This window comes from Myodes glareolus, chromosome 22, assembly GCF_982192425.1.
Source record: "Myodes glareolus chromosome 22, mMyoGla1.1, whole genome shotgun sequence".
Taxonomy (NCBI): Eukaryota; Metazoa; Chordata; class Mammalia; order Rodentia; family Cricetidae; genus Myodes; species Myodes glareolus.
This window is the reverse complement of record NC_142047.1, coordinates 37734364-37759022: the sequence shown is the minus strand read 5'-3', so window position 1 is coordinate 37759022 and position 24659 is coordinate 37734364. Positions and strand designations below refer to the sequence as shown.

General features: G+C 45.5%; 1 protein-coding gene across 3 annotated transcripts; it reads left to right on the top strand.

Moving 5' to 3' along the window:
* Positions 1 to 1002: 1002 nt before the first annotated feature.
* Positions 1003 to 24394, top strand: Aars1 (alanyl-tRNA synthetase 1). Of its 3 annotated transcripts, none has more exons than XM_048437248.3 (21): positions 1003 to 1081; positions 3481 to 3645; positions 6587 to 6775; positions 7059 to 7204; positions 7760 to 7951; positions 8561 to 8705; positions 9145 to 9290; positions 9714 to 9822; positions 10280 to 10430; positions 11953 to 12077; positions 12909 to 13053; positions 14331 to 14509; positions 16814 to 16927; positions 18669 to 18875; positions 19324 to 19508; positions 21234 to 21342; positions 21831 to 21944; positions 22661 to 22780; positions 22894 to 22980; positions 23311 to 23424; positions 23864 to 24394. In XM_048437248.3, the coding sequence occupies exons 2-21, from the start codon at positions 3502 to 3504 to the stop codon at positions 24047 to 24049; spliced, it is 2907 nt and encodes a 968-aa protein (XP_048293205.1). In that variant the 5' UTR covers positions 1003 to 1081; positions 3481 to 3501; the 3' UTR covers positions 24050 to 24394. The 3 variants fall into 3 exon arrangements, with proteins under 3 accessions (XP_048293205.1, XP_048293206.1, XP_048293204.1); XM_048437249.3 differs by lacking the exon at positions 1003 to 1081 and adding an exon at positions 1294 to 1313; XM_048437247.3 differs by lacking the exon at positions 1003 to 1081 and adding an exon at positions 1733 to 1865.
* The last annotated feature ends 265 nt before the right edge of the window (positions 24395 to 24659 follow it).

Below are 24659 nucleotides of genomic sequence, written 5' to 3'. Positions count from 1 at the left end.
CGTTGGAATGAGTAATTTGGTTTTTCCTCATCTGTAAAAAGGAGACACTAGCCGACCTACTAATAGTGTTTAAAAAGTAAGCTGTGTGGAATGTTTAATGCCTTCCCTATAAATTTTTGTTTGTATGGTATTTGGAGACCTAATATATTTTGAGTCTAATATAGCCCAAAGGTGGCCTTCAACTCCCAATCTCCCTGCCATTACCTCTCAAGTGCTAGAATAGGTGTGAGGCACCATTAAAGGCTTTTCCTACGAATGGTGGTTGTTTTTCTAAAGCAAATGGAGGACCAGATGTCTGTTGACTTATGTTAGGTCATTTCTTCCTCTTCAAATTCAAGAAACTGGGACAAGAAGGACAAATATAAGCTATGCCTGGTGGTACAGGACTGTAATCCAACCTACTCTGGGAGGCTGGGACTAGACTGAAAAGTTCCAGGCCAATCTGGACAATTTATTCAGACCCTGTCTCAAACAGAGAGGTATTGGTAACTCTGGCGTGGTTGAAGCAGTTACTGCAGTCCAAAGTACCGTTAAACAAGAAATACAGGGCTATTTATGGTGACAGCACTTTTGATTGGTGCACACATGTAATCCTAGCATTCGACAGGCAGGGAGGCAGGAAAATCCCCCTGACCCAGTCTGGTCCCTGTTTCAAAAGGCCAAATAAAGAACCCTGGAGGTCTGTACACCACTTTGCAGTTAAAACAGGAGTGCTATGTCATAATATGTAATCGCCACCAAATTTATGTTTTCATCCCTCTTGTAGACTATTAGGGCTTTGCAAATGGAGCCCAAAATGTCGGCCTCTTAGAGCCAATAGGCAACTCTGTCATGTGACTCCCCATGTCCCAGCTTTCTTGATCATTGCATCAGCCGAGCCCAGCAGCCTTCCCAGAAACCGGCTTGTAAACTCATTCGCGCTCCGAATGATTGGCTTGTGAGCGGACCAATAATATCTGTTGAGGACAAGGCGTAACGGAGCACTTTTCATAAGAGCGCTCTGATTGGATGGCGAGGTACGGGTCTGGCGCCGGTTGTGGCGGGTGGGAATAGCTGTGTGTCTGCGCATCAGAGGGAGCAGGTAACTGGGGTCGTCTGTCTGCCGGCTCCGGGCGAGGACCCGGACCCTGGAGAAAAGGTCGAGGGCCTGGAGAGCTCTACGAGAAGAGCCTGCGCCCGGAGGGGGAGGGTCTGCCGCAGCACGGCTGCCGGGTCGTCCCGCCCCTGGCCTGGGGAGCGGCTGGAACCGAGCCCCAGGCTCGGCAGAAGCATGGACTCAGAGTAGCTTTTGCTGTTTTCTCGGAGCGCTGAAGGTGGTGCGGCCTCGGGTGACTTGCTGGGGACCAAGACCTTGGGAAGATCGCGGTTGCTGGGGTTGGGAGTGCAGGCCTGAAGACCAGGGTGACCCAGCTGAGTAAAGTCCCGCTGAAAGACACCGCGGTTTATTCTTTTTAGGTTCTTACACCTTATCCCAGGCGGGCCTGAACTCAGCTCTGTTGCCCGGGCTGGCCTTGAACTTGCGGCAGTTCTCCAGCTTCGGCATTTTGAGTGCTGGAATCACAGGCCTAAGGCACCGGTTTCCCTTCCTCAGCCTTCTGAGCACTGGGATTTTTCTCTGACTGGCGACACAGCACTGAACAGTCTTCAGTTTTTCTATAAGACCAATAACTAACATATTAGATCCTAGTTAACACTTGTTATTTCTGTATATAGTTGTCTCCCTGTAGAGGGCACTGACTGCCTCTCCATCTTGGTTTGCAGCATACAATACATGTCCAATACTTTGAATGAATAAGCAAAGACGGGAAATTCAAGTGTTCTTTGGAATGTAACTTTCTCTTTAACAGTTATGTCTTGTTATAAAGGTAAATTCATTTTTGCACCCATTGTTGAGAGAGGCGTGTGGAGGAGGGGTGAGAAAAAATGCGATGTGATAAGGTTTCTGAAAACCTTAGCCTTGACTGCTTATGAACTTCATCGAGACCCAGGAATGCTAGTCTGGTTTTCCACTCAGCCTTTTTTTTTACCATCTTTTTGTCCCTTTGGGGCTTCTGTCTGAATGCGAAGTTGAGTTGTAAATCAGTTCCGGTTGTGGGTGTCTGAGCCATCATGTCTTGTCCTGTGTGGATATCTTTAAACCCTATGCTTATTGATGTAATAGTATCCATTTCATTAGTTTTTGATCCTCGCAAAATCCTGTTCGATTCAGGGACTAAACTCAGGCTAAAGTGAGGCACTAAGGTTAGAGCTGGGTCTAGAATCCTAGAGACTTTTAGATAATATGAATGAGAGAGTTCTTGCTTTTCTGGACAACCAGTGCAGAACATTACAGCACTGACCATAACTGGTACACTCACCAAAGCCTGTCACCCCCTGCCCCTGCACACCTGCCTTTCCAGGACATTATAATACACACACAAAGGCTTTGAAGCTGCAAAGTTGCCTTTTTCAACTTGCCTCTCTTCTGAGTCCCTGGGCTTATTCAGTCGGCTTTTCTTCTGTAGCATGCTCTTTTTAAAAGAATACATGCTCTACCAATGAGCTACACCCCCAGTGCTTTTTAGTAAACCCTTTCCCAGCTAGTGTACTAGAGATTTCAGGCTACATAGATTTTGGAACATTATATATAATATATATAAGGTATATATATTATATATAATTCTAATGTATTATATGCGTGTATGTATACACACACACACAATTTTATTATGTACATTGACACAAGAGTTTCAGATCCCCTGGAAATGGAGTTAGACAGTTGTGAGCTGCCATGTGGGTGCTAGGAATTGATCCCAGGTCTTCTCGAAGAGCAGCCAGTGCTCTTAACCACTGAGCCATCTCTCCAGCCCAGAGGTTGGTACATCCTTGATACTTTAGGGTAGCCTGTGACACAGATAGGCTTGTCCTTGGGCTCACTGCCATGAAAGTGTCAGTCCAAACCTAGCTTCTCTGGCTTTGGGGATCGATCTGGAACCGTGTACAACCCTCGGGATGCAGGTTAACAAAGAAAGAGTTTGAAAGATTATCAGAGGCCGGTAGATACAGACTCCTCCTTTTGTTGAAGTGACCCTTCAAGGATTCAAATCAGAATCCAGGTTTCTTGAGCATCCCCCTTTCCTCATGAGGTCCATTTTTCTTTTCTGATTCCTGGCAGTGGATGCTCAGGTGCGTATTTTGTAGAATGGATGAAAATATGAATAAGTCACCTGCTCTCCTTGATGTCTGTTGAGGTTGGCAGGTGTAGAATGGTCAGGGCCACTCTGCTGGTTCAGCAAAAGTATTTCTTTGACAATGACTATACCCTGGGACATTGCAACACACTGATTTTAGAATCAAAAAAGCTAACCTTTGCCATTCTTTGACTTGGCTTGAGATGCCACGAATCTTGTGTAATGCCTACTTTCTTTCTCTTCTTTTCTTTCTTTCTTTCTTTCTTTCTTTCTTTCTTTCTTTCTTTCTTTCTTTCTTTCTTCCTATTAGTTCCCTGAGGTTACTTTCAAGATGGAGTCCACGCTAACGGCAAGAGAGATCCGAGAGCGGTTTATAAATTTCTTCAAAAAAAATGAGCACACCTATGTTCACTCCTCTGCTACCATCCCATTGGATGATCCCACCTTGCTCTTCGCCAACGCAGGCATGAACCAGGTAAAGATGTCATTCTTTTGGACTGACTGGCTGACTGAAGGCAGCAGAGCAGCAGTTAAAGGCCAGCTCTTGGGGTCAGCCAGAGTCCGGGTCCTGTCACCAGGTAGACCTGTGTGGCTTCCCATGGTGAGCCCGGGTTTTTGAAGGATGATAACAGTGCTGCTTGTGGGTTCTGTTTAGATGGAAGAGGGTTGAGAAGATGGCTCCCACGCCTGGCCAGTGAATTTTGTTTGTTTGTTTGTTTTTCAAGACAGGGTTTCTCTGTAGTTTTGGGGCCTGTCTTGGAACTAGCACTTGTAGACCAGGCTGGCCTTGAACTCACAGAGATCCACCTATCTCTGTCTCCCAAGTACTGGAATTAAAGGCATGTGCCACCACCTGGCCAATAAATTCATTTTTTAATGAGTCCTGAAGAGATTATTTTTATAGCATTTGAGATCAAGAATGTGATAGGCTGGGTGTAGAAATGCATTTTAATCCCAGCAGTTAAGAGTCAGAGGCAGGTGGTTCTCTGCTTGAGGCCATAGTGAGTTCTAGGACAGCTAGGGCTACGTAATAAAGAGCTCTTGCCTCCGAAGAAAGAAAGAATTTAAGGTTAAAACTAGACTATACAGTAAGACCCAGTCTCAAAGGATTTAAATTAAAAGAAAATTATTATTATTATAAATTATTGGAGCTCAAGGACAATTTTTCTCAGCATTTCAAAGAGAACCCCAGAAGAGGCAGGCTGTACATCTGTAGCAGCTGCCTAGAGGAGAAGGGGAGTAAAAGGCCATGCTGCTTGGGTTAAGCTGTCTGTCGTGTCCTGGTGCTTAGCCAGCCATGTGGCAGACAGAGAGAGTAAGGAAGTCCAAAGGAGCTGAAAAAGCCTGCTTAAAGCAGAGACAGAAAGGGGAAAAGGAAATCCCTACTTTACTGAGCAATTGAGAAAGTGGGACTAAAGACGTGGCTACAAAGCTGGTGTCCAAAAGAAATTGTTTTAAGATTTTTTTCATCTTTTCATTGTCTCTACTGAGAGGGAAAAAAAACTTTTTATTGAAGTTTTAGGGGCTGCAGAGATGGTTCAGCACTTAAAGAGTACTGACTGCTTGTCCAGAGGACCCAGGTTCCATTCCCAGCATCCACATATCCCAACTATCTGTAACTTCATTTCTAGGGTTACAGTACCCTCTTCCAGCGCTTGGGGCACTAGGCACACATATGATACCCAGATATATATGCAGACAAAACACTGATAGAATGTTTTCTTTCTTTCCTTTCTTACTGGGGATTGAACCCAGAAGGTCCTGGGGCTTCAAGGTATGATCAGCAAGTGCTCTCTATCCTCAGCCCTCTTATGTGTATGTGTGAGCACCTGGCCCTGGAACTCAGAGATCTGCCTGTTTGCATCATCCAAGTGCTGGTTTTGTTTGTTTTATTTTTTGAAACAGGGTCTCTATATAGTTCTGGCTGTCCTGTGGGACTCACTGTTTAGACCAGACTGGTCTAGAACTCACAAAGATCTGCCTGCTTCTGCCTTCCAAGAGCTGGTATTAAAGGCCTACACCACCACATCTGGTCCTGGCAAACATTTTTTTTAGTGTTTATTTTCTTTTATGTGTATGAATATTTTGTTTGCAGTCAATGTGTATGTCTGCCAGAAGAGGGTGTCAAAGCCCCTGGAACTGAAGTTTTAGATGATAGAGCCACCATGTGGGTGCTAGGAATTGAACCTGGGTTCCTCTGCAAGAACAGCAAGTGCTCTTAACCCCTGGGCCATCTCTTCAACCTCTTAAAATCTTTATTTAAAGATTGATTTATTTTTATTTTATGTGTATGCGTGTTGCTTATACTTTTATTTTTCCCCCACCATTTTTCAAGACAGGGTTTCTCTTCTTGAACTCACTTTGTAGAACAGGCTGGTCTCGAACTCACTGAGATCTGCTTGTCTCTGCCTCCCAAGTGCTAGGATTAAAGGCGTGTGCTGCCACCACCAGGCACTCGTACATATTTATACACTCCCCGTACATGCCGTGCCCACAGATGTCAAAAGAGGTGTTGAATTCCCCTATAATTGGACTTAATAGATAATTGTGAGCTACTATGTAGGTGCTGAGAACTGAACCTGGGTCCTCCGCAAGAGCAGCAAGATCTCCTAAATACTGAGCCATCTCTCTGGCCCCCCTATTTAATCTTAATTAATTTGTCATAGTCACAAGTAGCTACTGGTTTCCAAGTTGGAAAACATCAACTTGTACAGGCCTGGTGAGAACAATTACACAAAGCTGTGTGACTAGCAATGACGCATGGATAGTGTGAATGGATAAATCCCCAGAACAGGGACATATCAAACCTATGTGTCCAATCCATCTCAGCTAGTGGGGGTTACACTCCTAATCGGTTTCAGTGTTTTTCTTGTCACCTTTATTCCCAAGTGAGAATATCCCTTTGTTACACAAGTTCTTCTAGAAGGGTGATCTAAGATAGTGGTTCTCTGTTGCTGCGGGGGGGGGGGTGTCACGTATCAGATATCCTGCATATCAGATATTTATATTACGATTCATAACCATGGCAAAATTACAGTTAGGGATTTTATGATTTTATGGTTGGGGTCACTACAACATGAGCAACTGAATTAAAAGGTTTCGGCATTAGGAAAGTTGAGAACCACTGAACTGAGACCTGGACATCACAATTAGTTACAAATAGTTTCACACATTCGCTTGCAGATGTGCAGGAATTATTACTAGCAGTGGTGGAGACCTTTTGAGAATTAGGTCCAGAGAGAAGCTGCTCCAAGATTGGTGGTCTCTACCTTGGTTCTGTCGTATTCCTGCTTCCTAAGTGTCCAGGCTCTCAAAATCCAAAGAACAGTTTGCGTGTTCCCCTTCCTGCCAGGTGATGGACACTTGACTTAGCCTGCAGGCCTTTAAAAACTAAACTGTTCTTTTCTCTTTTTTAGTTCAAACCCATCTTCCTAAACACAATTGACCCATCTCACCCTATGGCGAAGCTGAGCAGAGCTGCCAATACCCAGAAGTGCATCCGGGCTGGGGGCAAACACAATGACCTGGATGACGTGGGCAAAGATGTCTACCATCACACCTTCTTTGAGATGTTGGGCTCCTGGTCTTTTGGAGATTATTTCAAGGTAAGCTCAATATTGGTGATTTAAATTTTTGTTTTGTTTTAATTTTTTAACATGGGGCTAATTTCCACAAAAAGGAGTTATTCGTTTTTATTGTTTTAAAAGATGAAACAACATTTAGAAGACTCAGCAATGAATAAAGTGCATTTACTAATTCTAAGACTCCCTAGAAAACTTTTATCATTTGATGGTTTTAGTTTCTATTTCCTATATAAGTTGAATCTTTGTAGTTTATAATGAAGATACTGTGGTTTTGAATCTATTTTCTGTATCTTTCTTTTTGTAGGAATTGGCATGTAAGATGGCCCTGGAACTTCTCACCCAAGAGTTTGGTATTCCAGTTGAAAGACTCTATGTTACTTACTTTGGTGGAGATGAAGCAGCCGGCCTAGAGCCAGATCTGGAGTGCAAACAGATTTGGCAAAACTTAGGGTAAGGGGGCTGAAGAGGTGGTTCAGTAGTTGGGAGCTCATTCTGCTCTTGCAAAGGACAGGAGTTTGGTTCCTGGTCCTGATGCTGTGACTCACAACAAGCATCCCTTTGGGATCTCACACTTCTGGCCTCTGAGAGACCTGCATTCACATGGCCATACCCCACATATACATAAATTTTTAAAGAAAAAAATTTAATTCTATATTAAAATATTTAATAGCCTGGTTCATGCCAGCCAGGCCTATGTTGTGAGACCCTGTCTTTTATTTAAAAAAAAAAAGAAAAGAAACATTTGCTTAAATTATATTCATATTCAAAGTAAATATTTTATTATAAATTTTCTAGACTTTATTTGTATCTTTACATTTTTATTGGGTTATGATTGTAGCATTGTGAGGAATTATATTCTTCATCCTTAGTAGGTTTTGAATTTAGGTTCAATATTAGTAATTGCCAGAGAAGGAGATGTCTTTCTAAGAAATCATAGGGATCCATTGTCTTGGAAAGATTCTTGTTAATGGTGTCAAATCGGTTTTCCTTTCTTGCTCTGTGCAGACTGGATGATGCCAGAATCCTCCCTGGCAACATGAAGGACAACTTCTGGGAGATGGGTGACACAGGCCCTTGTGGTCCCTGCAGCGAGATCCACTATGACCGAATTGGTGGTAGAGACGCTGCACACCTCGTCAACCAGGATGACCCCAATGTGCTAGAGATCTGGAACCTTGTGTTTATCCAGTATAACAGGTAGTGCAGGCCCTGCTCCCTCCTGCTGATAGCGGTTCTTTATCTATAACCAAGCAGAGAAAGAGAAATCAGCTTCATGGCTGAAGGTTGTTTGGATCTTTATTTTTGGAGGCAGTGAGCAACCCTGGTGCTGGCTTCAGATGCTTCTGGAATCATGTGACACTTCTTTAAATTTATATTGTCAGGTTTCCATTCTGATCCCCTACAGCAGGATGTACCTGTTTGAAAAACTAATATTATCTCATATAACACCTTCCTGAGTCATTTGCCTTCTATTTAAGAATAAGGAGCTGAGCACCGTGATGCACACCTTTAATCCCAGCATTCAGGAGGCAGAGGCAGGCTGATCTCTATGAATTTAAAGCTAGACTGATCTACATAGTGAAATCCAGGACAGCCAGGGCCATGTAGAGAAGACCACCCCCCCATCTCAACACCACTGCCAGTCCCCCCAAAATAACAAATAAGTCAAGGGTGCTGAATATGTATCTACCCCTCTCTTGGCAAACCAGACAAGGGCAAATAGTAACTTTGAAACATTGCTAAGTGACTTTTAACCAACAGGGCCCAGAGAGGTAGCAGCCTCAACTTCCTTTCTGTATCCTACAGGGAATCTGATGGCCTTCTGAAACCTCTTCCCAAGAAAAGCATCGACACAGGGATGGGCCTAGAAAGACTGGTATCTGTGCTGCAGAACAAGATGTCCAACTATGACACTGACCTTTTCGTTCCGTACTTTGAAGCCATTCAAAAGGTACTGAGCCTGTTGTGAGCGTGGACACCTCTCTGAAGGTTTGCAGGATGGACTTTAATAAGCACTGCCATCATAGATGAATGGCTGTATGCTTTTCCAAAGTACTTGTTGCCATCCGCCTACTTCATTGTTGCTAGCATACCCTTCTCTGAATAAGCAAATGCTATGCTGTTTGTTGGGGTTAGGGCCTGGCTTGATGCTCTTTGGCTTCTCCACTATCACTTTCTTGGAGTTGTGGGTTGTGGCAAGGTAGTCATCCTTGATGGGCGGTGGTGGCACATGCCTTTAATCCCAGCACTTGGGAGGCAGAGGCAGGAGGATCTCTGTGAGTTCCCTAGTCACCCTTTCCTAGACCCCTCCCCTTCTAGGATCCTGCTTAGGAACGGCAGCACCAGCAGGACTGTCTGTCTCATCGGCCTCTTCTGCTGTTTACCTGTAGGGTACAGGTGCCCGGCCGTACACTGGGAAAGTCGGGGCTGAGGATGCCGACGGAATTGACATGGCCTACAGGGTTCTGGCTGACCATGCTCGGACCATCACTGTGGCACTGGCCGATGGCGGCCGGCCTGACAACACAGGACGGGGGTGAGTCAAACTCTGGGCAGGGTTTGGACTGATAGCATGAGTTTTCTGACTGTGGAGTTTAATACTATATTTATTATTGTTTTGTTGTTGTCTTTTGGGTAGGTAAAGGGATCCTTCCCCCCCCCCCTTTTTTTTAAGAGATAAAGGGAGTTAATTTAACAGTTTCTACTAAGTACTGAGGGGAGACTGGCACTAAGGGTGTCAGACAGGATCTTGGCCCACCCCAGCAAACTGCATTCCTGACAAACTGGCCTATGATTTCATACACCAGTCTGGTTTTGACTTGGTACTCAAACAGAAATTCTGCAGGAGCAGAGGGGAACAAAAGTTCATGTTCTGCTTGGAGTAGAGTTCTGAGGGAGCTACCATGGAGCCCTCAGCTGGGGATGTTTCCTAGCAGATACTAAGGTATGCTTCTCACAGGTACGTGCTGAGACGGATTCTGCGCAGAGCTGTTCGATACTCCCATGAGAAACTGAATGCCAGCAGGGGTTTCTTTGCTACGTTAGTTGATGTTGTCGTACAGTCCTTGGTACGTGGAGAAAGTCTAAGAGACATATGGTGGGTGGTAACGTACTGTTAATGGATGTGCTTTTTACAGATGTATTTATGTATGAATGCTCTATCTGCATGTACCCCATAATGCCAGAAGAGGACATCAGATCCCACTAGAGATAGTTGTGAGCCACTATGTGGGTACTGGGAATTGAACTCAGGACCTCTGGAAGAGCAGCCAGTGCTCTTAACCACTGAGCCATCTCTCCAGCCCTGTTAATGGATATTTTACGACATGGGTGTCAGATATAGTAGTGCATGCCTTTGATTCCAGCACTTGGGAGGGAGGCAGAGACAGGTGAGTTTGGGGCCAGCCTGATCTACATTGCAAGCTATAGGTCAGCCAGGGTTATATACATAGTGATTTCCCATCTCAAAAAAGAAGGGACTGTGTCATAGAATAGTCTCCGACCTCACTGAACCTCTTTTGTCAGGGAGATGCATTTCCTGAGCTAAAGAAGGACCCAGACATGGTGAAAGATATCATTAATGAAGAAGAGGTACAGTTTCTCAAGACACTCAGCAGAGGGCGGCGCATCCTGGACCGAAAAATTCAGAGCTTAGGAGACTGCAAGACCATTCCTGGTGAGCCCCAGCCTTCACCTTTCTCCACCACGCACAGGGAATCCTGAGAAGGAGTGGTTTCTCAACCTCTGCCAAGGTTGAAAGTCCTTTAATTAAGCTGCTTTTGGTGTAAAGAAAGACCTGGAGAGCAAAAGTGTTCAAACAATACAGAAGTGAATGATAAGTACCTTTTCCAAGTACGTTTCTCAGCGGCAAAACAGCACTGTTAGGAGGTGGCACGATGGCACCTGTAATCGCAGCCTGCTGAGGCAGGAGGATCACAAGGTCAAGTCTGTGCTACATAGCAAAATACTATCTCAAAAAGGAAAACATTAACGATTTTGGTGTGTGTCCAACACACAACAACAGGATTTTCTTCTATTTGCATGAGGTCACAAATAAGTGGAGTTTTTTGTTTTGTTTGTTTGGTTGGTTTTGCAAGCCGAAGGTTCCCTGTGTAGCCCTGGCACTCGCTCTGTAGACTAAGCAGGCCTCGAACTCAGAGAGACACCTACATCTGCCTCCTGAGTGCCAAACAGGTATTTATGTCTGAATATAGAAATAACATTTGGTGTACATCGTGAAAATTGCTTTATCTGTCACCAGCCAACCAAATTAACTTTTAACTTTTAATTTGTTTGTTTGTTGGTTGGTTGGTTGGGTTTTTTTGTTGTTTTTGTTTTTGTTTGTTTGTTTATTTGTTTTTTGAGACAGTGTTTCTCTGTGTAGCCTGACTGTCCTGGAACTCACAGAAATACCCCTGCATTTGCCTCCTGAGTACTGGGATTAAAGGCATGCGCTGTCACCGCCAGCTGAAAAAAATAATTTGTTTTTTAATTTTCAGGACAGGGTTTCTCTGTACTTTTTGGTACCTGTCCTGGAACTAGCTCTTATATACCAGGTTGGCCCCGAACTCACAGAGATCCACCTGTCTCTGCCTCCTGAGTGCTGGGATTAAAGGCATGCACCACCACCACCCGCTGAGAAAAATTATTTTAAGGGTATTTTTCCCCCATAATTTTTTAAAAACTTTTTAAATTATATGTGTATATGTATGTGTGTCTGAGTGTGGGTTTGGCATGTGATTGCAGTGCCCATAGAGGAGAAAAGAGGGCACTGGACACATTGGGAAGCTAGAGTTAGTGGGTGGGTGTGAGTAGCCTGACATGGGTGTTGGGAACCAAACCCAGTCCTCTGCAAGAGCAACAAGTAAGTGTTCCTAACATCTGAGCCATCTCTCCAGTTCTGGTTATTTTATTTTTATTGAAGTATAATGTTTAAAGAGAATGATTATCGATCTCATTCATAACACTCAGATCAAGAAATAGCAGTTTGCTTTCTGCACAGTCCTAAAAGATTTGGCTTGCCTGGCCTGGAGGGATGGCTCAGCCGTTAAAGGCTAGGTTCACAACCAAAAATAAAAGATTTGGCTTGCCTTAACTTTGCTCACTCTGTCTCTCTCAGCAGCCTCCTGGGAGGGCTTGGAGTGGGTAAGGAGGGGTTTGTCCGTGCCATTTTGACGCAATCCCTTTGTACTCTGAAGGAGACACTGCTTGGCTCCTCTATGACACTTATGGGTTCCCAGTGGATCTCACTGGACTGATTGCTGAAGAGAAAGGCCTTGTGGTGGATATGGATGGCTTTGAAGAAGAGAGGAAACTGGCCCAGGTAGAGAATGTGAAGAGTGATTGGTGTGCTGAGCACCTGTCTTCCTTCCTAACATTCTTTCTTTCTTTCTTTTTTTTTTTTTTTGGTTTTTCAAAACGGTTCCCTGTGTAACAGTCCTGACTATCCTGGAATCCGGGATTAAAGGCATACACCACTACTGCCTGGCCAATTATTTATTTTTTTAGTGAAATGGCCTCTATGTTTATTACCACCAACACCAAAAAAAGAGAAGACTGTGTAGTGTGGGCAGGAAGGGCGAGCCCTATGTTGGTGCCAAGCAGTTTGCCTTCTTTTCCGTAAAGACTTTTCCCTAGACTGTGGCTCTCACCGTCCTGGGGCATTTGGCAATAATGGGTTAAAGGGGTTAAAGGCATTTTTACTTTGCACAACTAGGGAGGGATGCTCCCATCATCTCCTTGGTGGAGCCTAGAGGAGGACAGCCCCCAAAACAAAGGCTGGTCACGTCCTGAAATGTCAATGGTGCTAAGATTAGCCACCCAACTAGCCATGCAATGAGAAGGAAAGATACAGAAGTAAGAAAGATAAAAGCCCAGAGGCATAAAGGTAGTTGGGATAATTTAAGAAAAACTGGCAAGAAACAAGCCAAGCTTAGGCTGGGCGTTCATAACTAAGAATACGCCTCCATGTGTGATTTATTTGGGAGCTGGGTGGTGGGCCCCTCAAAAAGCCTAAAGAATAAAAGAACAAAAACAGCCACAACAACAGTAAAAGAAAGCCACAAACAAAACCCTTGGCCATAGTTTGGCAAATCTCAGTTCTCTTTTCTCCTACATTGAGGTAACTATTTTTTTTGTTTGTTTGTTTTGACAGCTGAAGTCACAGGGCAAGGGAGCAGGTGGGGAAGACCTCATCATGCTGGACATTTATGCTATTGAAGAGCTCCGGGCAAAGGGTTTGGAGGCCACAGACGATTCTCCAAAGTACAACTACCATTCAGACTCCAGCGGTAGCTACGGTACGTTGTTGCTGCTTCTCCTGCTTCCGTGCTGCCCACCTCTTGATTTGGGGAGTTTGAGGAGATCGGTCTCCAGACTGTTTCTCTGTTCTCACGGGCATCCTTAGCTGGTGCCTTCCTTAACTGTTTTGAAATATAGTCACAGAAAATTGTTTTTTAAAAAAAATCACAGGGAGGTTCTAACTATAATTAAACCAATTCCCCTTAATTGTAGCACCTTACAGCAAAAAAGGCAGTTGGCCTTGAAACAATCATAGTGGCTGCTGAACTCTGCACAGGCATAATAGAAATTTAAAGAATCTAAATAAACAATATGAATATGCACTACATGGGCCCTGGCAGAGATCTTACATCAAAATCTACATACTGAGGCTGTTTGTTTTAGTCTACTGTTTTTGAGACAGGGTCACACTGTGTAGCCCTGGCTAGTCTAGAACTTCCTGTGTAGACCAGCTGGACTTGAACTCAACAGGAATCCACCTGTTATAGCCTCCTAAGTGCTGGGATTAAAAGGTGTGTGCCACCATGCCCAACCCAAGTCCATTAGCTTTGTGTGTGTGTGTGTGTGTGTGTGTGTGAGAGAGAGAGAGGGGGGGGGGGAGGGAGAGGGAGAGAGAGAGAGAGAGAGAGAGAGAGAGAGAGAGAGAAAGTTTGAACTAGACCTTTACAACTGTATGAGGCACAATCAGATTTGCCAAGTTCATTGTCTAAGATACAGGGTGACCGACTGTCCAGTTTGTTCAGACACTCCTCAGTGTTAACACGGAAAAGCCTGTACCCAGGAAACCCCTGAGTTTTAGAAACTGGAACAGTTAGTCAACCTACTGAGTATTGATCACTGATGGGAAATCAGTGTGCTAATTATTTTATAAAGTCTAATGGGCTTGCTTTCAAAATAAAATTAGTCAATTAGGACCTAATGCTGAGAATAGAATTTAGCACAAGGTAATTAAGAATGTGTGATTGGAACTAGGTATGGTGTTACTTTTAATCCCAACACCCAGAATGCAGAGGCAGGTGGATCTCAGTGAATTGGAGGTCATCTTGGTCTATATAGAGAATTCCAGGCCAGCAAGGGCTGCACATTAAAACCCTGTCTCCAAAACATCCACAAAAAGAATATGTGAATTGGGCCGGGGGTGATGACTCAGTGGTGGGGTGCCCGTGTGACATATGAGTGGCTGGGCTCATCTCAGCACAGAAGCAATAACAAATATTATATAAGAAATCTATCAACAGTCACTGACCTGTCTTCCCCTATTTCTGTCTGTGAGCAGAGTTTGAGTCCACAGTGGCTACTGTGCTTGCTCTGCGTAGGGAAAGGATGTTTGTGGAAGAGGTGGTCACTGGCCAGGAGTGCGGAGTGGTGCTGGACAAGACCTGCTTCTATGCCGAACAAGGAGGGCAGATCTACGATGAAGGCTACTTGGTGAAGGCTGATGACAGCAGTGACGATGTAAGGCCACACTTCTTCCTTCTTAGCTGTGGAAGGCCAGGCGTGGGGCTGGCCGACCTCTTTTGCTCCTTCATACTTCAGGCTGTGGGGAGCTGATTTTCTCTGATTAAAGGCATGTGCCACTAGCACCTGGTGAGAGCTGCTTCTTACACCTGTGGCTATCTCAATCCTTAGGTACCCTTGTAAAAGGAACCCTGCAGCCAGGATGCAAATGCTAGCACTTGCTTCCTACATGCTTCCTTATGAATAAGGATAATAAAGATCCTCCTTTTTCACTTGGTTTTGTTCCTTTCTTTTCTTTTTTTTTTTTTTTTTTTTTTGGTTTTTGGTTTTTGGAGACAAGGTTTCTCTGTGTAACAGTCCTGGCTATCCTTGAACTCCCTCTAGACCAGACTGGCCTTAAAAGCAGAGAGATCCACCTGTCTCTGCCTCCCAATTGCTGGGATTAAAGATGTGTACCACTGCTGCCCAGCTTGTTTGGTTAGATTTTTGAGGCAGGGTCTCACTCTTATAGATCAGATCGGCCTTGAACTCCCAGTAATCCTCCCTCAGCCTTTCCTGTGTTGGGAGGAGAAGTATACATCACCATGCCTGGCAGAGACCACTCTTTTTTTTTTTTTCTTTTAAAGATTTATTTATTTATTTATTATGTGTACAATGTTCTGCCTGCATATATGGGCCCCAGATCTCATTCCAGATGGTTGTGAGCCACCATGTGGTTGCTTAGTGTTTGGTTCTGATGAAACAGTCACTTGGTCTGCTTTGGCAACTGATTCCTACCATAGGATAGGATCCATTTTAGAGAATTTTAAGATGTTCCCTGCTGAGGAAGTAGCTCAGTTGGTGGAGCTCCGGCTTGGCATGAACAAAGTTCTGGGTTCAATCCCAGCACTGTATAAAATTGGGAGTGGGGCTGTGTACCTGTAGTCTTCGTGCTTGAGAGTGATACAGCAGGAAGATTAAAGTCAAGCATTCGGTACATTAAAGGGCAGTATTGTATCATCTAATGGTAGGGATGCATGTGTACATGCGTATCTAATGGTAGGGATGCATGTGTACATACGTATCTAATGGTAGGGATGCATGTGTACATGCGTAGCTAATGGTTGGAATGTATGTGTACATGCGTATCTAATGGTAGGGATGCATGTGTACATGCGTATCTAATGGTAGGGATGCATGTGTACATACGTATCTAATGGTAGGGATGCATGTGTACATGCGTATCTAATGGTAGGAATGTATGTGTACATGCGTATCTAATGGTAGGGATGCATGTGTACATGTGTATCTAATGGTAGGGATGCTTATCATCTAATGGTAGGGATGTATGTGTACATGTGTATCTAATGGTAGGGATGTATGTGTGCATGTGTATCTAATGGTAGGGATGTGTGTGTGTGTGTATCTAATGGTAGGGATGCGTGTGTACATGTGTATCTAATGGTAGGGATGTATGTGTACATGCGTATCTAATGGTAGGGATGTGTGTGTGTGTGTGTGTGTGTGTGTATCTAATGGTAGGGATGCATGTGTACATGTGTATCTAATGGTAGGGATGTGTGTGTACATGCGTATCTAATGGTAGGGATGCATGTGTACATGTATATCTAATGGTAGAGATGTATGTGTACATGTGTACCATCTATTGGTAGGGATGTGTGTGTACATGTGTATCATCTATTGGTAGGGATGTGTGTGTACATGTGTATCTAATGGTAGGGATGCATGTGTACATGCGTATCTAATGGTAGGGATGCATGTGTACATGTATATCTAATGGTAGAGATGTATGTGTACATGTGTACCATCTATTGGTAGGGATGTGTGTGTACATGTGTATCTAATGGTAGGGATGTATGTGTACATGTGTACCATCTATTGGTAGGGATGTGTGTGTACATGTGTATCTAATGGTAGGGATGTGTGTGTACATGTGTATCTAATGGTAGGAATGTATGTGTACATGCATATCTATTGGTAGGGATGTATGTGTACATGTGTACCATCTATTGGTAGGGATGTGTGTGTACATGTGTACCATCTATTGGTAGGGATGTGTGTGTACATGTGTATCTAATGGTAGGAATGTATGTGTACATGCATATCTATTGGTAGGGATGTATGTGTACCTCTATTGGTAGGGATGTGTGTGTACATGTGTACCATCTATTGGTAGGGATGTGTGTGTACATGTGTATCTAATGGTAGGGATGTGTGTGTACATGTGTATCTAATGGTAGGGATATGTGTACATTAAAGGAGAATTAATAGATTTGCCTATTGGTGTCCTTGACTCTGCAGAAAACTGAGTTCACAGTGAAGAACGCTCAGGTCCGGGGCGGGTATGTGCTGCACATAGGGACAATCTACGGAAACCTGAAAGTGGGGGACCGTGTCCGACTTTTTATTGACGAGGTAAGTTGCATGTGCTGGTTCATGTGTGGTGTTTATTTATTTACTTAGGTGTTTTGAGACTGCCTCTTTAACACTGTGTAATTAAAGCTAGCCTTACAGGCACCCTGCTGCCTCAGGCTTTCCCCGTCCCGTCCCGCCCCCCCCCCCCCCCCCCCCCCCCCCCCCCGCCAGTGGTAGGATCTTGGGCTTGTGCTACCCTGCACAGCTCCCCATTTGATATTGTTATCGTATTACCTCCTTTGGTCCTAACTTTATTTATTTATTTTTAATTAATTTATTTTGAGTTTTTGTTTGTTTGTTTTTTTTGTTTTGTTTTTGAGGTGGGTCTCTCTGTAGAAACCTTGCTGCCCTGTAACTCATTATTTAGACCAGGCTGGCGTCAAACTCACAGAGATATGCTGGCCTCTGCCTGCCTCCAAAGTGCTGGGATTAAAGGCATGTACCACCACACCTGCCTATTTTTAATATTTTTTAAAGTGTATTTATTTTATCTCTGTGTGCACATGCCACAACATACATGTGGAGGTCATGTTCTTACCAAATGGGTTCCAGGTATTGAACTCAGATGGTCAGTCTTGGTGGCAAGCACCTTCGCCCACTGAGACATTTTGCTGGCCTGTCCTAGGTGAAACTCTTAGCCAAGTACAGTAGTAAATTTTGGTGCATTTTGTAGATTGTAAGGGAAGAAGCTAACATTCAAGCTTGGTCCCAAGTTAATCTTTCCATACATGTTTTATTTATTCTATGATGATTTCATATATGCATATGATTTATCTTGATCCTGTCCTCTGAACCACCCCCTTCTCCCATGGATTGCTTTTCAAACTGCAAGAACTTTTTCAGGAGCCAAGGGGCCTGTATTAAGAACTCGGAAGCCAGGCAGTGTGTGGACACATCTGCCATCCTTGTTGTTGGGCTTAAGCAGGAGGATCAAGAGTTTGAGGTCAGCCTCTGGGTTACACAGTGTGACCCCATCTCAAAAACGGAAAAGAACTAGGTTCTGTTGTATGTGCCAGAGCTCCAGAGTAGTAACTAAAAACAGGCGGTAATGTGTGTTTTGTGTTATATAAAAGTTCAATAGAAGTCTATATAGGAGTTGCCAACTTCTCCTTGCTGGTTGTTCATCTCCATGGTTTGCTCAGGATTTGATTTCATAGATGAAAAAGGTAGCTGTGAGACCTGTTGTCTAGGCCAGAGGTTAGCAAGGTTCTTTTTGGAAAGGGTTGGGTGGTAAGCATTTTTGGCTCTTCAGGCCACACAGTCTCAATCACAGTTTCTCAACTATGCTGTGGTACTGTATGTTTACTATGTTTATATGTTTACTGTGTGTAAACAGATGAATGTAGTTGTATTCCAGTAAACCTTTTTACAAAAACTTGTCAAAACCAACAAGAGATTGGGCATAACTTGAGCCTTTAATCCCAGTACTCAGGAGGCAGAGGCAGGTGGAACTCTGAGTTCCAGGTCAGCACAGGCTACAGTGAGACACTCATAAAAAACAACCCAGACAGACAGTCAACAAGTCAGGTGTGGTCCATCAGACTTGTTTGTCATTCCTGTTCTAGGCAGAAGGAGGAGGGCCCATCCCGTGAGGGCACCTCATGCTCCCTTTTGACCAGAATGTAGTTGTATTCCCCATAAGGACAGCTGGGAAAGCTGGATTTGCCCAAGCAGCCTAACATCTAACAGACTTCCTAGTACTCGGGGACAGATTTCTAGCAGCCACCTCTGCCCTCTGCAGCCCCGGCGGAGACCTGTCATGAGCAACCATACAGCCACACACATTCTGAACTTCGCCTTGCGTTCCGTGCTTGGGGAAGCGGACCAGAAAGGCTCACTGGTTGCTCCTGACCGCCTTCGGTTTGACTTCACTGCCAAGGGAGCCATGTCAACCCAACAGATCAAGAAGGCTGAGGAGATTGCCAATGCCATGATCGAGGCAGCTAAGGTAGGTTCTGCCATGTCTTGAGTTCTCCCACTTCCTGCACCGTCACTTTCTGTCGTGGAGGCTCAGCAGTCCAGATGTTCCCCTCTGTTGTACCACATCCTCGCTTGTTCATAGAGACAGATGCTGAACACAGCGGTTCTCAGACCACTGTTAACAGTGGTGACCCGTGCCATGTGGAGGGAGGGCTTTGACCTCCCACCTCCAGAGATGGCCAGTGTTTTTGTGCTTAAGTACAGTGTCTTCACTTCAGATTTGGCTTGCAGTTTAACAAAAAGGTTAGAAATCCCTGTCTGGCTTCTTTTGTTTTGCAAGAAATTTTTTTTTCTTCAGAAGGCTCAGGGTGTGTGCCAGACACAGTGGGGTTACAGGCCCATGTTCTCTCCACGGCTGCTTCCTCACCTTCAGAGACTATTCCAACTTTTTTCCTCTTGTCTTCTTTTTATGGCAGCCTGTCTATACCCAGGACTGTCCCCTGGCAGCAGCAAAAGCCATCCAGGGCCTTCGTGCTGTGTTTGATGAGACCTATCCTGACCCTGTGCGAGTCGTGTCCATTGGGGTCCCCGTGTCGGAGCTGTTGGATGACCCCTCTGGGCCTGCCGGCTCCCTTACTTCTGTTGAGTTCTGTGGAGGAACGTGAGTACCTTGGTAGGAACAGCAGCAGATGAGCTCACCCACTTTCAGCATCCACCTTGAGGATATGAAACTAGACTAGCCAACTGCCATGTTCCTTTGCTTGTTTGCTTATTATTTTGCCGTGCTTTGGATGGAACTCAGGGTTTTGACGATCTAAACAAGGGTTCTATCATTGAACCTCAGAATCTCATATTTCTAAGGTTAACACGAAGTCCTCAGAAATGCACTTGTCAAATAAGATTTCTGAGAATTCTCATAGCCTCCTGGTCCAGTCAGACCCCTTGGTGTGTCTGGCATTAGCACTTCTTAGGTTTCTAATGAAAGGTTGTTCCCACGACGAGATAAGTACTGTCTGCACATTTAAAATTGCTGGTTCCTGTTCCCAGACTCAAAGGGCAGCTGGTGGGCATTCAGGACTCAGCGAGACTTTAGAGTACTCACCGAGCTCCCGCTCTGGCCCTGGCTCATTCTGGTCCTGTGCCTCTATGACTCCCTTTGCCAGTTTGAGCAGCATCTGGGCAGGGAAACTGAGTCCATTGTCTGAGAGCTTCTAAGCAGACCATGTGGTAGACCTGGCTCAGCTGGCTCAGGAGAACCACTTGTTTCTTCCAACTTGGGTCCCAAAAGAAGCCTAGTGGGAAGCATATTCTTACGGGCCTGATTAAGCCTAGTTTAAAAGCCTCCTATAAGCCTCAGGCTCGAAGGGAGCATTTATGGTATACAGAGGGCAAGGGGACCTAAGGGATCCAGTTCTAGCCTCTTTCTTGCAGAATTAGGCCTTCAGGTGAGTCTTACTTATTCTCAAACACATGACACCGTGAGAATAACTTTCAAAGACTTTGTGCCAACCTCTCAGAATTCAATTAAGACTTAGTGCACACTTTGAGTTCTTCGAGCAACTAGAGAATAGGACCTATTTCTACATCAATTTGTTTTAAGAGAATAAATTAAAAATTTTAAAAGTAGGCCTAGAGAGATGGCTCAGTGGTTGAGAGCACTGACTGCTCTTCCAGAGGACCAGGTTTCAATTCCCAGCCCCCAATGGCACTTCACAATTATCTTTAACTCCTGTTACAGGGTATCAGACAGCCTCATACAGATGGACACGCAAGCAAAACACCAGTGCAAATAAAATATAAGAATAAATAAATCATTAGAAAATGTTTTTAAAAAAGATTTTAAAAGTAATCCTCCAATATTCTCAACCAATGAACATTTTTACGTATATTAAAATACATTCCATGTTCCACCAAAAGATCAAAATGTCATGTGTAACCTCCTAACAGTATTACTGAGTTGGATATTAAGAACGTCAGCATTTTGATGGTCGTCTCACTTGATTTTCATAGCAGCCCTATAAGGGAGACCTGTCCCTTTATACTTGGGGAAACTGAGCCTTGGTCTGAACATTCTGAAGCCCCGGCTTCTGGCTCAGCCCAACTTTCTTTCCCTTCTGCTCCTTCCTTCACTTGCCTTTGCTTCTGGCCTGTGCTCCTAGAGTCCCCTCAGAGTGAAAGGCCGCCAGGGTGTGGTGGTGAGTGTCTTGTGTTACAGAGGTGGATCTCTGAGTGTGAGGCCAGCCAGGGTTTCATAGTGAGACCCTGTCTCCAAAAAAAGAAAAAAAGGCCTTTCCCTCCTGTGAAAGATTGCATTACTCACATTGAGGAGGCGTCTCACCCAGGCTCCGGACACCCTCCTCTTCAGCCTTTATGTTCTGCCTTCCAGGCATCTCCGGAATTCTAGTCACGCAGGAGCATTTGTGATAGTGACTGAAGAAGCTATCGCCAAGGGTATCCGGAGGATTGTTGCTGTCACAGGTGCTGAAGCCCAGAAGGTGAGGTCAGGCTGGTGAGTGGGCCCTGCTCGTCAGGCGAAAGCTATCACTGCACACGATTTCCAGCTGTCAGTCTTTAATCTTTTACATCTTGGGCTCAGTACATAATGGCGCTCGCCACAAAGACTGACAAGCTGAGTTTGTTGCCAGTGACCCACGTAAAGTGTAAGGAGAGAACTGACTCCCACACATGGATCACGCGCACACGCTCATCACATACAAAATAATAATAGAAATTTGCCAAAACAGATAGCATCATGGAAGGCAGAATACATAAACTCTGCGTTCTCCTCCCCGCACAGCCATGTGTGGGAGGGCAAGTCAGCGTTCTCCTGCTGCGTATGTGAGATGACTTCTGGCTCATGAGTGCCTGGTTACTCCTGAACCTGAGTTACAGTGCAGCCTTTGCTGGCTTGGGGTGTGGCCGGAGCACTTGCTTCCTGACGGAAAGAAACCTCTGGTGTCTACATCTCTGATTGTTCTCCTAGGCCCTCAGGAAGGCAGAGAGCTTGAAGAAATCTCTCTCTGTCTTGGAAGCCAAAGTGAAGGCCCAGACTGCACCCAACAAGGACGTGCAGAGGGAGATTGCTGATCTTGGTGAGGTAGGGATGGGCGCCCTCGGCTTCAGGGTCTGTTCATTCTTTATCAAGCCTGAAGAGTAAGACCATCCCACACTGTATAGCTCAGGCTAGCCTTAGATTTGGAGCTGTCCTCTGGCCTTATCATCTTGGCAAACATGAGCCACATACTGGGTGGGAGAAGTGGGGTGTCGGGGTTTTTGTTGTTGTTTGAGAAAGGATGTCACCATGCTGCCCTTGAACTGTTTGTAGCACAGTGGCTCCTATTTTTTGGTCTGCTAAGCTTCCAGTGAGTCTGTGAAGGCTGTGTTCATAGCCTGGTGAGGGCCAGGTCTCAACTGAGAACTCAGCCCTCCTTATACTGCCGCTTTCTCTCCAGCGCCGCTCTGATGGCGGCCACATTAGTAGAGTGACTAGTTCTTTGTTGTTGCTTTAGTTTTCCGAGACAGGGTTTCTGTGTAACTTTGGAGCCTGTCCTGGAACTCCTTCTCTAGACCAGGCTGGCCTCGAACTCACAGAGATCCTCCTGCCTCTGCCTCCCGAGTGCTGGGATTAAAGGCGTGCAGCACCACTGCCTGCATAGAGGGACGAGTCTTAAAGCCAAGAGATATCTTTGTGGTTCTCTGTTTTCCCAGACATTGGCCATGGAAAACTTTAGTTCAAAGACAGGAGGGTGGGGTAGAATGGGCTTGAATTTCATCCTAAGCCCAGACCTGGACAGATTTGTGTTGTGGTTCCAGGCCTTGGCTACTGCAGTCATGCCCCAGTGGCAGAAAGATGAACAACGAGAGACTTTGAAGTCCCTGAAAAAGGTCATGGATGACCTAGACCGTGCCAGCAAAGCCGATGTCCAGAAGCGAGTAAGTCTTGGCAGTGTTGGCAGCTGGAAGAGAGCCCAAAGGTTTTCCTGAGCAGGGGCTCACACGGTTTCCGGTCTGGGCTCCTGGCCTAAGCCTCTCTCCTGATCTTGTAGGTGTTAGAGAAGACAAAGCAGCTGATTGACAGCAACCCCAACCAGCCCCTGGTCATCCTGGAGATGGAGAGCGGTGCCTCAGCCAAGGCAAGCAGGGGCCAGGGCCAGGGCTGCCCTCCTTATCAGCTGTTCGTGTTTTCCCGCCCAGTCTTGTCAGACTGCTGGTGGCTCTGAGGCCCAGTGCTTAGTACTGAAGTTAGGCAGAGCCATGGAAAGATCTGGTAGCCTGAGGAAGGAGCTCTCTAGGGGAGAATTTGGACAGGGTCCTGGCTTTGGCCTGCGTGGGCTCCTGGGGACAGCATGTGCTCTTCAAAGGAAATGGGGTGTTGCTCTGAGGGCTGTGTTCCACAGACTCCCATGTGGGAAATAGGGCTCCCTGCCCCAGTGCCATGACCTGACAGGAAGTTCTCCCCACAGGCCCTGAATGAAGCTTTGAAGCTTTTCAAGACGCACTCTCCTCAGACATCTGCAATGCTGTTCACAGTGGACAACGAGGCTGGCAAGATCACGTGCTTGTGCCAGGTTCCCCAGGTCAGAACTTCTTATGGCCTCACTTTAAAAACCTGCAGCCAGGCAGTGCTGGTGCACGCCTTTAGTCCCAGCACTCAGGAGGCAGAGGGAAGCACTGTCTGAAGCTAAATCAGAGAGGGGCTCTTCGTCGTGTGTGTGTGTGTGTGTACGTACGCGTGCGTGTTTGCACGCACCCCTAATGAGAAACTACTGACCATATTCTTCCGTTTGTCATTTCCTTCAGTACTTTTTACCCCCAGACCTTCTTGTTGGTGGGTGTATTAACTACTGGCTAACGCCTGGCATTGCTTTTTGTTCACCTTGACAGTAGCCATAACTGCTTCCCTGTAGAGCAGTCTTGGCCTCTGGTAGCATCACCCAGAATACGAATGGGTGTTGTGATTCCCCACCTGAATCCCATCTCCTAGTCTGACTACCGTTTCCCCTTCCTGTCTTCTAGAATGCAGCCAACCGGGGCCTAAAAGCCAGCGAGTGGGTACAGCAGGTCTCAGTCCTGATGGATGGTAAAGGCGGTGGCAAGGATATGTCTGCCCAGGCCACAGGCAAAAATGTGGGCTGCCTTCAGGAAGCATTGCAGCTGGCCACTTCCTTTGCCCAGCTCCGCCTGGGAGATGTGAAGAACTGACAGCAGGGAAGCCCTCACCCGGAAGCGTTTCCCTGTCAACCAGATGTCTCAGAATGCGGGAGTCCACCCAGAAGACTTTTGAGTTTGGGGACCTTTTAGTCACCCTATCCGTCCTAATCCAGCAGTAACTGGAACATACCTGGAGCTGTCCCGTGATTCATTGCCCCTTTCCGTTATTGCTCTGAGCCATAAATGTCGGCACCATCTATGTAGAATCACTACCCCAGGAATGCTACTTAACATCATCACGATCATGTCTAGACCCTGACTACCTGTGGCTTCCAGGTCTGCAGGCAGGAAGCCTTTTTGCTGCAGAAAATAAAAAGGACCATGTGCAATACTTGATGCAGGCATTCTACTTTCTCTCCTGAGGTGGACCCTAGCTCCCTGTGTATCTGCAGAATGCAGGCCGCAGTTCCAGCTTGTTCCCAATTGAGTTCTCACAGAATACATTCCTAGACCCGTGAACTTTAGAGGTGACCCCTAGGATAGCAGAACCAGGGGCAAAATGAATGGATGGGCTGAAATTGAGGGGAAAATTTCTACTGAATTACTTAAGTGGAGAAGCACCTTTCTCAGTCTCTTGGGATAATTTCTGCCTTGGGCCATG

Bases quoted from the DNA above. Each gene is read 5' to 3' on its own strand.
- Aars1 (XM_048437248.3), top strand. From the start codon at position 3,502: ATGGAGTCCACGCTAACGGCAAGAGAGATCCGAGAGCGGTTTATAAAT. The intron at 7,952-8,560 runs GTAGTGCAGGCC...TGTATCCTACAG, and splicing joins GTGTTTATCCAGTATAACAG to GGAATCTGATGGCCTTCTGA. The intron at 22,781-22,893 runs GTAAGTCTTGGC...CTGATCTTGTAG, and splicing joins AAGCCGATGTCCAGAAGCGA to GTGTTAGAGAAGACAAAGCA.